The sequence below is a fragment of the Notolepis coatsorum genome (genome assembly GCF_963971535.1).
Source record: "Notolepis coatsorum genome assembly, chromosome: 10".
Taxonomy (NCBI): domain Eukaryota; kingdom Metazoa; phylum Chordata; class Actinopteri; order Aulopiformes; family Paralepididae; genus Notolepis; species Notolepis coatsorum.
In genome coordinates, this window is record NC_140174.1 from 3642597 (window position 1) to 3657066 (window position 14470).

Below are 14470 nucleotides of genomic sequence, written 5' to 3' on the forward strand. Positions count from 1 at the left end.
GCTGCTTTTTAAATTGTGCCACATGTTTACTCATTTTGATGTATTCGGGTAAATTATTCCACAACTTCACTCCACACAGCGATATGCACATGCTTTTAGATGATCATTGTTAATTGTGATCGTCATATGTGTCTCATGTTGTTATGTTTTGTGTTTTCTGTTGTCTTTCTGTGTGGACCCCAGGAAGACTGGCTCGCCACTTAGGTGGCAGGCAGCTGATGGGGATCCTTTTAAACAATAAACAACAATAAACAGTCTCTCTGTCTCCCCCAGCGCCCCCCCCAGCGTGACGCGGGTGACGGCGGTGCTCGCCCACTCGTCAGGAGAGCTGCTGCTGCTGGGCACCGAGGGTGGGCACGTGTTCGTGGTGGAGGTGCCCGGCTTCAGGGAGCTGGAGGAGAGGAACATCAGCCTGGACCAGGTCGCCAACAGGTCAGCGTCTAACAAAAAAGGCTCGGCTCGTAGACTAGACAGTGGCTCGCTCGGGAGGTAGAGCAGTCGCCCGGTAATCCGGAGGTTCCCGGTTTGTTTGATTCCCGCTCCATGTTGAAATGTCTTTGAGCAAGACACTTAACCCCTAACTGCCCCCGATGAGCAGGTCGGCACCTCGCATGGTCGCCTCCGCCGTCGGTGTGTGAGTGTGTGAGTGAACGGGTAACATGTGAGGAACAAATCGTAAAGCACTTTGGATAAAAGCTGTTATATAAATGGCCCGTTTACCACTGGGGACCGCGCGGACTAAAATGATGGGGCGGTGTACCTCACCGTGTGTCCACATAGGTGCGTTTGTGTGCACCGCTCAATTTCTCCATCCAGGCGTACCTAGCAGCGTACCTTGCTTGCTACAATCTGGCTCGGCGTGCCGCGCTGATCAAAGGAGAGCGGTGGATCGAAGAGCTGGTACGCCTGGACTAGGGAAGCAGGATATCTGCACGGTATTCAATTCATAAGGCTCAATTTAAGGTCTTAAAGGGTATTCAAAAGTCTTACATTTAATTTGCACAGGTGTAACATTTTCAGTATTTTTTTTATAGTCATGAAATTGGTATGAAAAGTAAGGTTATACCAACACCGTCGAATAAAACCAAAAGTGGTTCAATCTTACTTGTTGAAACCTACAGATACCCTGGAAAGGCAAAGTATCGTGGACTGTCCTCTCCGTCCGCCTGGTTTGTAGTGAGATTGGAACAAAAAATGGGGCCCAAAAGAAATCATGCATTTGAACCCAATTGAAAGGATGTACTCTGAAAGTGCAAGGTTATGCTTAATAGTCGAATCTGTTGCGTCATGCGTTTGTGTGTACTAGGGCTGTCCCTGACTAAGGATTTGGATGGTCGACTATGATTGGCCAACATTTGCCGTTAGTCGACTATTGGTCGGGGGAAAAAAAATTCTTTATTTATTTTTTTAATTTGTATCATTCCATTTGGGCTGTGGGGGGTGCTTAATGTCTGAAGGAGTCGACTGAAGGCTTCTTGTCCTCTGCATAAGCATGCAATTGGTCCACTGATGGATACATCTTGATATTTGTCTAGTCGTCTAGTGTGTTCATTAGACGGGTGAAATCCTCTTTCAGTGTCTCTGTGCCTGTTTTAGCCTCTGGTATGCGTGCCATTAGCGTTAGCCACGCTTCTAGGCCTCTTTTTCTTTTGGAAAGAATGATAAAAAAAAAAAAGATTATAAATATATATATATATTTTTTTAATATATATTCGACTAAGAGGTTGGCAGTCGACTACGGCTCCTTTCGACCGATTAGTCGACTAGTCGACTAATGGGGGTCAGCCCTAGTGTGTACACACAGAGTGCCGTTTGTCGTCCTTCTCGCTGTGCAGGAAAAACAGCCCCGTGGCTCATTTGAACAGTTGGCTCGGTGACATCACGAGACGCGTAGAAACAATCCGAACCCTGTGTATTGATTGTTCTCTGAATAAAGCGCTCCCGGCTCCACACCATCCCCCGCACGCTGTCCTCTCCACACACACCGCCCACGGCCGCTCCTACTGTTCCATCATTAAGCAATATGACACAAGGGGGGGAGGGCGGGGGGGGGGTGTTGTTATACTGAACATCGCTGTGATCAATAATCAAGAGGTTTATTTGTCATCACATACATACCAGGCCATACAGTGAAAGGCGGGTGGTCTTGCCCGCATTGATTGTGCAAAATACAATAATAAAATGGGCATAGAAAAAAAATAAACATGGACAAAATAAAATAGGTAAGACACAAGATATGCATGGTAAGAAAAAGACATGTTCCTGAGAAACTGGTTCCTATGTAACACTACTATACTATATACAATTTACAATTTTAACTGTTAATGTGTCTAAACTATACTATTAGTACCTCCTTCCTTTAAAGTGACTTCTATTTTTTTATAAAGTGACATTTTGTTCAAGTGATGGTTTCGGCCGTTGCAGAGTGTCGGAAGAATCGCAGATATTCGGTACAGCAGCAGCATGACCTCGGTTAACGCGACAACACTTTATCATTTGTTTGTTTACTTAATCACATATCTGGCTCCGCCGACACAAACTGTTCCGTGACTTTGGCCCGTGGCCAAGCAACACATAAAGTTTTTTCCGGCACACTATCTTGCTGCTTCTTTGTGTACATCTGCACTGTTACAGCGAGCCAGGCTACTTTTGTATGCTGTATTTATTGTTGTGCAACTGGTGAAATAAGAGTCATATTGATGGCCGCTGTGGTGGCATGTTAACAGATAGTTAACCGCCTGATCGGACGTAATTGGCGGCTATTAAAACGTTGGAGCGGAGTGATGCACGCATGGTTAAAGGTCCCAGTGCAGTTTTACTCTAATGGAATGTAGTGCCACACGATTAATCTAATTGCAATCGCGATGTCCGCCTGTGCAATTATTATTAACTGCAAAAAGGCGATTTAATTAAATAAATGTGTGCATGCGCGGAATGCATGCGAATGAAAACCCACAACGTCTTGCATTAAATGTCCAAATTCTAGCCGTTAAAAGAACCGTATATATGTGTATATGCACTATATTTATATGCACTATTTGCGCACATAACGTAGCAAATGCATCGGTCGCACAATGGTGAGGAGAAGTTAGACGTACGTAGTGCGTACTCACTGGTCACAGGAGTCTTCAATTACGTTTGAATGGTAATCCATTTTGTGAATACATTTTTTTAAACAACATCTTTGTTGGCAGACGGCTCCTTCTCATCTAACGTTGGCAAGCGAAGCCTGCGTAGCTCGACCCGCGTGCCGTTAAGTAACTTGTGTTCCTGCCGGGAAAAGACCCTTCATCACTGCATACAACTTGGTTTAATCCAAAAGTCTGTTCGGAAAGGTTGGATTATGAAATGAGACGAGAGGGGGATGTCTGGTTCTCTCTGTGGCCCATGTGATGCAGGAATGTAAACAAACAGGTCACCAGCCACCCGTAGTCTAAAGCAGTGGTTCCCAAAGTCGGGGAGCAGTTGAAGGTAGACCATGAAGGTGTCTGTGTTTATTTATTTTTTATTTTATATTATTTAACCTTTATTTAACCAGGCAGGTCAATTAAGAACAAATTCTTATTTATAATGACGGCCTGGCAAGAGGACAAAAAGGCCTCTCAAAGGGTAACCAGGAAAGCCGACAAAACTGCGATATAGAGTCCTCTTTGTGGGGGGGGGGGGGGGTACAAATTAAATCACTGGTCATTATTATTTTGCAACAAGTTAGCCCTCTCATAAATAGCACATATAAATGAATAACTAACTTGAACTAACTTAATAGGATTGAAGTGATATTTGGCTTAAAAAATCGGTCGCCTGGCAAAAAAAAAAAAAAGCCTGACGATGTGCATTGAGCCGCGGCTCTCTGACGCCTTATTTTCTGGGTCCCGGCCTGAAAAGTTTGGGAACCCCTGGTCTAAAGTAACTAAGGGAGGCTGCTGGGGTCAAAAAGGGACTAACGTGATTAATTGTTAAGATTTAAAAAATTTAATGGGGGAAACATTTACGTAATATTATTGACGGGCCGACGGCCCAATTTTTTTAATATAACAATCGCATGTGGTTTGTATGTTTTCGAGTTGAGAAATAAACTTTTCAAAACAAGTAGACAGCGTTTTTTATTTATTATATCGCAACATTGTCCACAATCACAACCGTACTCTTTCACCAAAGCCGCGCAGCTCTAGTGGAATGTGCCGCTCGTCTAATCAAATCACTTGGTTGCAACTGACTTTGTTGTATAATAAAGTTTTAACCACATTGTGTTCATTCCAGCGTTTCACTCCTTTCTATTCTGCCGCTCCCTCATTATCCCCTCCCCTCCCTCCCTCTCTCTCTCTCTCCCTCATTATCTCCTCTCCTCCCTCCCTCTCTCTCTCTCTCTCCCTCCCTCATTATCTCCTCTCCTCCCTCCCTCCCTCTCTCTCTCTCTCTCTCTCTCTTTCTCTCTCTCCTCTCCTCCCTCCCTCCCTCATTATCTCCTTCTCTCTCTCTCTCTCTCTCTCTCTCTCTCTTCCCTCTCTCTCTCTCTCCCCCTCTCTCACTCTCCCTCTCCCTCCCCCTCTCTCTCCCTCCAGTGTACCAGAGGATTATATAGGTCGTAGGAACCTGGAGCACGTAGAGGCCTTGCAGGAGAACCCCGTCAACCCCAACCAGGTGGTGATTGGCTACGGCCGAGGCCTCATGGTCATCTGGGACCTGGAGGCACAGTGTGCCGTCCGGCACATCCCCGCCACACAGGTACCTACCGTCAGGAAGCACAATGAATAATGACCCTCATTATGGGATATCTCAAGGTGCTTAAAGGAACACGCCAACATGTTGGGAACTTAGCTTCACCGTCTTCTCCAGAGAGAGGCGAGAAGATGGATACCAGTTTCCTCTCTGTGCTTTCTCTGGCTGCACGTTAGCCTAGCTTAGCGCAATGAATGGAAGCGGACATGGCCGGTTAGCCTTGGCATTGTCCGACTAACGCCTTTCCCGAAGGCTAACCGGACCTGTCCGCTTCCATTCATTGTGCTACGCTAGGCTAACGTGCAGCCAGATAGCTTTCTACTCAAGTTTCAAGTTTTTTTTCAAGTTTCACTGAACGCACAGAGAGGAGACTGGTCTCTATCTTCTTGTCTCTCTCTCTGGAGAAGACGGTAAGCTAATTTCCCAAAATGTTGGCGTGTTCCTTTAACACAGCAGGGACAGAAATTAAGTGATTGTTTTTAATAAAGATTTGAAGTATAATCCTATGTATATGGCCAGTAAAGAACAGTTGAAGGTAGAGCATGAAGGTGTCTGCGTGTTTATTTATTTTTTAATTTTATATTATTTAACCTTTATTTAACCAGGCAGGTCAATTAACCCATTCTCCGCCATTGACGGATTAAGACGTCATTCCTCGCCATGCTTAATCTGCCAATGACGGATTACGCCGTCATCGAGATCAATATTTCAAATTTTCGTCATGGTATTCACATTTCACCCATGGAGTCATGACTGGTGCTGTAGATCTCCACTCAACTCTCCAGCGCTTCAATACCGCCACCTGGTGGCCGATCGGCGAGTTGCCAAACCGGAAATGGGGCCGGAAGTGCTTGGTGTCACCCCTATTCCGTCCGCCACTCGCTATCGCTCGCGGGACTCCATCTGGACACACTGGATAATTGATCCGTTGCCATAACTCGATAAACAACATTATTTGGACGTATATAGTATTATACAACCTGGAAATGGAGCGCATAGATCAACATCCCATAATAGCGATCTTTTTGCTCCAGTATCATCCCCCATCGCTACGAGGAAGCTGCGCTGAGTTTCAGCGTTTTTGATTATTATTTTCGATACAAACTGCTATGATCAATATATCACCCATACTACATGATTCATTTAACGTCGGTCATTGCATTATAAATGACCCCCCCCCCTCCGGTCAACCGCGCATTGAGTCATAACGTCTGGGACCTTGTACAGTTGAAATTTTTTATCTGGCGTCAATCGGTATCAAATTGCATTTGATGATGTAATATATGCATTTATGGCTATAACTCACGTTCTATGAAATACTGCAGAAAACAATTAAAACATATTTATACTCTAGACCGTATTTTTGTATGAATGTATGAATGAAAAAGTTAAACTTTCCTACATCCTGAACGATAGCTAATCGATGTTGAATGGGCCATAGTAATGTCAATTTAGCAATACAATTTAAAAAGTTATAGCCCTGCAAAGTAGGTGAACATCTCTATAGAGCTGGCAGAGGATGGTATAAGAAGGGTACAATGCCTGGCGAAGAATGGGTTAAGAACAAATTCTTATTTATAATGACGGCCTGGCAAGAGGACAAAAAGGCCTCTCAAAGGGTAACCGGGAAAGCCGACAAAAACTGCGATATAGAGTCCTCTGTGTGTGTGTGTGGGGGGGGGGGGGGTGGTGGAGTACAAATTAAATCACTGGTCATTGCAGAAGCTTTGCTTTAATATACAGCTGTGTTTTGAGCTTGCATTGCACACTGCATTGAGATCATTCCAGAGTCTGATCAGCACAACTGATATGCAGCCGATGCAAGAGGAACAGAGTTATGGAATCTATTAGTCATCCCAGAAGCTTGTGGCCTATATAGTGGTTATTGAAATTCGTGACAGAAAGCCACCCAGAGCCCCATATAAGCTGAGAGAGAAACTGGGACCTGTAGGAGTTGGGAGTTGTCACAGTGGGGGGGGGACACTAATTCAACACTACGCCTTGTGTGTCGGTAAATCCACGAGCACCAGCTCTCCTTCATTTGTCCCAGCTTTGTTTGCCCCGTAAAAAAAAGAAAACCCACCGCTTTACTGTTTCCATAGCAACTGGAGAGCGTGTGGTGGACGGAGGAGGGCGAGCAGATCCTCAGTTCCCATAGCGATGGCAGCTACTGCCGGTGGACGGTGGACGGGGACGAGTCCAAGGACGAGGAGGAGAAATCGGATATCCCCTACGGTGAGGGAGGAGATCGAAGGAAGAGGGAGGGAGGGACACGTCGCATTGTGTGCTTTCATGGATCTCACAGTGAACGAAATCACTGCACACACTCCATGCAAGAGTCGCTTATTTACTTATTAAAATAGATTTTGCTTGTTTGGTCGGTAAATAAAGTATTGTTGCGTCAAGGCTAAGTGTGTGTGTGTGTGTGTGTGGTGACTTTGTTCATCATTCAGTTAATTGTCATTGTATAATGAGCGAGGCATATATACTATACTATATATATATATATAATATACTCTTCTTACTATACTAATATGTCTTTACCACTATGCACTCAACACTGCAGCACCCAAGTTTCAACACTGATTGATGAACATTGTTACTCAGCTGATAGAGTTGCACCTTTCCTGCTGACTTGTCGTACAGAACTTGTCTCTTTGGATAAAAACGTTCAGCTAAATGACGAAATGTAAATGAACAGAACTGATGGAGGGCATAAATATATATCATTAGATTCTGCCTCACCGGGCGGTGTTCCCCACACGAGACATCACCGTGTTATTCACGGCATTCGACTGCGGACTCATCTCGGTCTCCAACGACGGGGCAATTGTAATAAACGAGAGCAGGTGATCGTTGTTAAATGACACCCGTGGCGCCAACGAGCTGTGGCACTGCGACACGCTGTCTGGCAAAACACGTCACGAGAAGAAGAATACGAATTGTAACTCTGTGTGCCCAGTTGAGGTCTGACTGGCACCCTGCCATTGGCTATGAAAGTGGGTAGATTCCAGGGTAAACATGAGGAGGAGCGGTTGTGTGTTCTGTGTGATCTGGGAGTGGTGGAGGATGAATATCATTTTTTTTTATTGCCCTTTGTACACCGCTTTGAGGAGGGCTTTATTTGAGACAATTCAAATTGTAAATCCGGATTTGTTTTGGCAGTCTGAGAGTTGTATGTTGAGTTTTTTTTTTTGTGGAGGACATCTTCAGTTTTGCAGGATCTTTGGAGAAAGCATGGCACGTGAGACAAAACACACTGTATCCTATATAATTGTATATGAATTCCTCTTGTTTCTTTGTTTACATACATTGCGTACAGCTCGTGTTATATTACGTTTTATTGTATTTTCTTTTTCCTGTGGCCATCTTGGTCTATATGTCATTTGTCAAGTAATTTGTCAAGTATATTATTACAGGGAGGGGGAGAGGGAGAGGGAGAGAGAGAGAGGGAGAGAGAGAGAGGGAGAGAGAGAGGGAGAGAAGATAATGAGGGAGCGGCAGAACAGAAAGGAGTGAAACGTTGGAATGAACACAATGTGGTTAAAACTTTATTATACAACAAAGTTAGTTGTTATGGGCTGGGCATACACCAGTGTATGTAAGACACGGAAATAAAAAACATCAAATCGTATCGGTTTGGGAAATCGTACTTTTCATGGGCCCGTTTTGATATTGTGCGCTTAATAGATCTATATATTGGGGACATGCTGAGCTGATTTTGGTTTGCATTAGCGGTCGTGTACAGATGTCTCAAGGACACGGTTTTAGTTTGAGGCTGATCACTAATTGGTTTTCTTCTTTCATAGGACACTTCCCCTGTAAGGCCATTTCTAAAATTGTCCAGCTACCTACAGCGGAGGGGTAAGTCGTCTTTCTCAGTCTCTCTCTCTCTCTCTCTCTCTCTCATTCTCTCTCTCCCATCTATTTCTACATCTCTATCAGTATGTCTCATTCCTTCGCTGCTATCTAGCTGAGTTTACCTGTTAACGCCTTAAGCTGTAAGGTCCCCCAATTGGGGGACCCTGCGGTTTGTATCATAAATCGATCAATACAAACCGTATTAATTAATGTTGTAGCCAAGAGTAAAGACCTCAACCCTATCAAAAACGGCAGTCAAAGTGTATATTCTCAGCACTACGTTTATTTACCGATGTTTTTCAGCTTTTCCGAAAATCTGAATTAATCGGAAAAATGCTAATTATATCTCTTATCGTAAAACCGCGAGGAAATGACCAAATCCAGATTTAACACTGCCATTGAAAAGAGGAGCCTTTTCCCTATCCATAGATGTATGGCCATAATACGATCATTTATAGTTCATAATTCAATTTTGAATGTATAATTCAAATGGATTATAATGTATTACTGTATCTACAAATCCTTCTGTTTAATCATCCCTTTATTAATTTGCTTAGATCTTTTTGTACGCTTGATCTCAAGAAGGGGGTGAATGAGCTCAGTGAAGGTTGCACAATTGTAACATGGTGTTATTCACCGGCACAGATGCAATAAATCATCATTTATATTCTCCTTTGTTTCATCACAATTTACTCACGCCTAGTAACAGACACAATATTTCTGACACTGGGAATACATACCCCCAGGTCCCTAGATGTTCCTAGATACCAGGAACATGCTAATTGACCTTGTAGAAGTGGAGCAATCTTCCATTTACTTGGGCATTTACTTTTAGGTGAAATTTCAGAAAATAGGACTAGAGTTTAACAGTCACGATCAGTTGTGATGTTTACCTCCCTATTTTCCCCCCAGTCTTGTTTTCCAATCCCACCGTTACCCATTAATCTCTCGGCAAACAGAGCTGAACTTGACCCCTACCCTCTCCCCTCTCTCCGCGTCCAGGCCTCCCTTCCTGCTCTTCAGCGGCGGCATGCCCAGGGCCAGCTACGGAGACAGACACTGTATCAGTGTGATCCACAGCAAGACCCACGTGGCGCTGGACTTCACCTCCAGGATCATCGACTTCTTCGTCATCACAGACGGCCCGCAGCACACAGGTGGGAGGCAGCGGCCCACCCGGCCGGCCAGATCAAACCGCTAACGTCACGGTGACCAGATGCGTCCACATTTTTATAGGATTCTATCACATTTTCACAACAATAGCGAATATTACTTACCCTGCGCCGTTTTCATTGAGGTTTCTTACAAATTAACGATGTTCTATTTGTCCTATATATGCGGATAACATTTAAAATCTTAAATTGTACCATTTTGTTTCCCTTTAGACAACAAATATTATGCTAATGGTGCACTTTTGTTAAGATAATTAGTTTACCATTCGCGGTCACTGTACTGAGGTCGCATTAATAGTTTACCGCTGTTCAGATCGCGTCAAAGAATAGACGCGCGTCCCAGTGACCTGTGACCTGTGCTAAAGGTCTTGGGGAAATGTATTCATGTAGTTTTCAACATTTTCACCTTTTCATTTTAAACCAATGCTGCCATCTACTGACAACAGAAAGTGTTGTGCATCGTCAACTTGAGATGCACTTCCGTAAACACCGTCGCCCAAAACCCATTCTAGAGATTCCCACTTTTTTACTGGGAATGGGGCGTGGTCGAATTTGGTCCGAGACAATAAGAGTGACTGAGATTGGTCTACGTTCCGTTAGCCCCCCCGCAGCACACAGGTGGGAGGGAGCGGCCCACCCGGCCAGATCAAACCACTAGCCCCCCGCGGCACACAGTACGTTCAGTGTGTATTTACTTGGAGACGGGACGTCGGATAGCGAAGACGAATCGAGAGACGAAAGACTCGAGTTGCTTCACTGACACTGATGGGTAGATAATGAATTTATTGACTCCCAGAATGTTTTGTAGTCGGGATTTTATGGTAGCGCTCGCAGCTCTGTACATTTAGGCTGAACTACTATCTACGGTCACAACAACAGGGTTTCATTCCATTTGTGATTTATTTCACAAAGAGACGTGCTTCTTCCCAAATGTTTTGTGGACAAAAGGCTTAAGACTCTACCTTTATTGTATTACCACATGATGTTCTTTACTTTCATGCCCCCAATATTTTTCTTTTCAAGACTTGTAAATCATGCGTTTCTTTACGGTTGATATTTAATTTTGCAATGGAATTAAGTCTTCATATGTGGACTTTCCCCGTTTGTTGTTGTTTTTAAAGTGGGTCTGTATGAGCCAACCTTTTTCAGTTTACACACAAACGCACACAGTTTCCTCACTCCCTCTCCTCTCTCCCTCCCTCTCTCCCTCTCCTCCTCTCTCCCTCTCCTCCTCTCTCCCTCTCCCTCTCCTCCTCACTCCCTCTCCTCCTCACTCCCTCTCCTCCTCACTCCCTCTCCTCTCTCTCTCTCCTCCTCTCTCCCTCTCCTCCTCACTCCCTCTCCTCCCTCTCCTTCTCTCTCCCTCTCCCTCTCCTCCTCACTCCTCCCCCTCTCCGTCCCTCGCCGGTCTCTCCAGGTAACCCCAGCTCTCTGGTGGTCCTGGTGGAGGAGGAGCTGGTGGTGGTGGACCTCCAGACGGAGGGCTGGCCGGTCATCCAGACCCCCTACCTGGTGCCCCTCCACAGCTCGGCCATCACCTGCTCGCACCACGTCTCCGCCATCCCCCTGAAGCTCTGGGAGAGGGTGCTGGCTGCGGGCGACCTGCAGAGCACCCACTACTCCAAACAGGTGACGCCAACGCACCCAGACGTGTTTACAGACATGTACATGTACGTCCTGGGGATGATGCCCCTTATTCACCACTGATCCTGAGTCTACATACATGTTCTAGGGATACACTAATGCATCTTATTCACCACGATACTGATCCTGAGTCTGTATATACATGTTCTGGGGATACACTAATGCCCCTTATTCACCACTGATCCTGAGTCTGTACACACACATGTTCCAGGGCAGGGGTGGCCAACCAGTCGGAGACTAAGAGCCACAAAGATTACTGTGGTACCACAAAGAGCCACACCATATACACAACCTTTTTTTTCAGTCACGGCACCCTTCATGTGTTTATAGGTCTCACCCTCTGGCCTCTGAAGCTGCTAATGTCGTTTTTTATTTGGGCCTCACAGGGTTAAAGGTACCCTGTGAGACCCACGGTTGCAAAATTACAAAATCACTTTTAGCCATTTAAAAAAATAATGTTTATTTAAAAAATGTTAAGCACATGTATAGTCAATTGGTCCTGTTGTTCAGCCTCACAATGCTATTTGATAGTAAATGTGTTTATATGTCCCACCCTCTGGCCTCTGAAGTTGCTAATGTCTTTTTAATTTGGGCCTCACAGGGTTAACCTCTTAAGCCCGAGATATACAGTAAAAGTGTATATTTTCAGCATTACGTTTGTTTACCAATTATTTTAACTGTTATTAGTGAAATATAAGATTATAGAAATCTCAGGGCATTGAGTCAGAAACCGGCGCATATTGACAGGAGGAAGTGGCACAGCCAAAAGTGAGTGTAGTCTTTTGAAGGAAGAGACTCAGGGCTTTCGAATTTTGAAAAACTACCCTACCCAGCTCACACCAGCCCCTGTCAATCATCTGACTTCTGGATTAACTTTTTAATTTCTCTTATTTTTTGGGATCATCTCCCACAAACCTGAACGTTATTGCCATAAAACAGAACGCAGTTAGTTTCTCTACCTTTCTGTGAACGTCTTGCAAAAAACGGTGTTGCAATATGATGGAAAATGGTGGAGAAATTTACATTATAAAAAAGATGGCAGAATTCAGTACTGTATCTAGAAAACCTTCTGTTTAATCATCTTCCCTTTATTCATTTGCTTAGATTTTCTGGGCGACAGTGGCTCGGGAGGTAGAGCAGTCATCTGGTAATCCGGAGGTTCCCTGTTCGATTCCCCGCTCCTCCTCGAGCGAGACACTTAACCCCCTAATTGCTCCTGATGAGCAGGTCGGCACCTCGCGTGGTCGCCTCCGCCGTCGGTGTGTGAATGTAGTGAGTGAACGGGTCAAATGTGAGGAACAAAATTGTAAAGCGCTTTGGATTACCATGGACATGGAAAATCATGTCACTTTGCGGTGATTTTCTGAGGTGTAACACATGGCTGTTTGTACCTGATGTTATTCTGTGTTACCGACATGTTGACCCCTACATCCAGTATCGGGTGCGTGTCCCTATAAGTTCGCCTACTGAAACACGCACACATCTAGGGCTGCAACTAATGACTATTTTGGTAGTCGACTAATCTGTCTTATTTTTTATTTTTTTTTGCACTACCTATCTTTGTGAAAGTGGCTTCTCAGCTCTGGTCCAGCTGAAGACAGAGCAGAGGAACAGATTGGACATTGAGCATGACCTCAGAGTTGCTTTGTCTACCATCACCCCAGACTTTGAGACTCTTGTCAGGAGCAAACAACATCCCCAGTTATTCCATTAGTTCCCCAAACTTACTGTCGGTCTGTTATGTTAAGCTAAGAAGTCTTCAGCTGGACCAGAGCTGAGAAGCCACTTTCACAAAGATAGGTAGTGCAAAAAAAATATATATATATATATTTTTTTATTTTTTTTAATGACTAATCGACGTAACAATTCCTCGTCGACGATTTTTTATCGACTAATCGTTGCAGCCCTACACACATCACTCAGAAGCAGCCTCGCTTGGTCTCGGGTCAAAGCGCAGCAGGAATGCCGTAGCCGTGAGCGATGGGCATTCTTTCTGTCGCAACAGACCAACGCATTAAGGTTGTATTATTGTAAAAACTTTTCATTTCCCCGTCCTCTCCCTGCAGCCGTGGCCTATAACGGGAGGACAGAACCAGGCCCCGGACCCCCCCCAGAGAGACCTGCTTCTAACGGGGTGAGTCATCGGTACCCGTACCCGTAACCCACCCGACGCAGACGTTTCACCACAGTTAACTAATGTGTTCTTCATGGGGCTGAGCCCAAACGTTCGGACTACGTTGGCATTCTAATTCTAAATCAACATTAGAATTTTTTATTTTTAATAATTATTATTATTTTCTTTTATATATATATATATTTATATATTTTTTTATGTGTGTCTATTCATTCTGTTTAAACCAATGGGGGTTTTCTTCACAGTTGCAGATAAAGATTAGGCTACACTAATATTATAGTATTAAATTTCAGTAAAAGTTGATTTAATAAAAAATAAATAAAAAATTTAATCAGATTAATGACTTTATTCAAATTGAGGATTTAGTTTGAGGAAATTAATCAAACAAATAAACATAAACTTAAAAAATATAAATGTATTATTAAAAACGTCCGTTCGAAAAACCCTGACGAAGTTCAAAGCCCAAAAACAGGCTTCGGGGACAGCCCTAGTTCTTCATTGTTTCCTTTGAACATATGTCCATAATTGAATCACACGTTTTGTATCGCGTTCAGAAGTCAGGCTTTCCTTTATGGTGTGCCCGAGAGGAAACTTAACTTAGCATAAAAGTAGAACCAACAAAGTCTCGGTCAACGGGAGACTAAACCGCCTCTACTTAAAAGAACACGTCAACATTTGGGGGAAATTAGCTTTACCGTCTTCTCCAGAGAGAGACGAGAAGATGGAGACCAGTTTCCTCTCTGTGCGTTCAGTAGAAAGCCATCTGGCTGCACGTTAGCCTAGCTTAGCACAATGAATGGAAGCGGACATGGTCGGTTAGCCTAGGCATTGTCCAACTAACACCTCTCCCGAAGGCTAACCGACCATGTCCGCTTCCATTCATTGTGCTAAGCTAGACTAACGTGCAGCCAGATGGCTTTCTACTGAACGCACAGCTGAT

General features: G+C 44.3%; 1 protein-coding gene across 3 annotated transcripts in view; it reads left to right on the forward strand.

Annotated features, from left to right (window-relative positions):
* llgl2 (LLGL scribble cell polarity complex component 2) overlaps nt 1–14470 on the forward strand; it is a 69958-nt gene that overhangs the window by 22209 nt on the left and 33279 nt on the right. For all 3 annotated transcript variants that reach the window (XM_084323551.1, XM_084323553.1, XM_084323552.1), the window contains exons 6-12: nt 274–432; nt 4563–4725; nt 6822–6954; nt 8529–8583; nt 9583–9737; nt 11170–11381; nt 13463–13530. In XM_084323551.1, coding sequence (XP_084179677.1) covers nt 274–432; nt 4563–4725; nt 6822–6954; nt 8529–8583; nt 9583–9737; nt 11170–11381; nt 13463–13530 — 945 coding nt within the window. The remainder of the gene's footprint in view (nt 1–273; nt 433–4562; nt 4726–6821; nt 6955–8528; nt 8584–9582; nt 9738–11169; nt 11382–13462; nt 13531–14470) is intronic.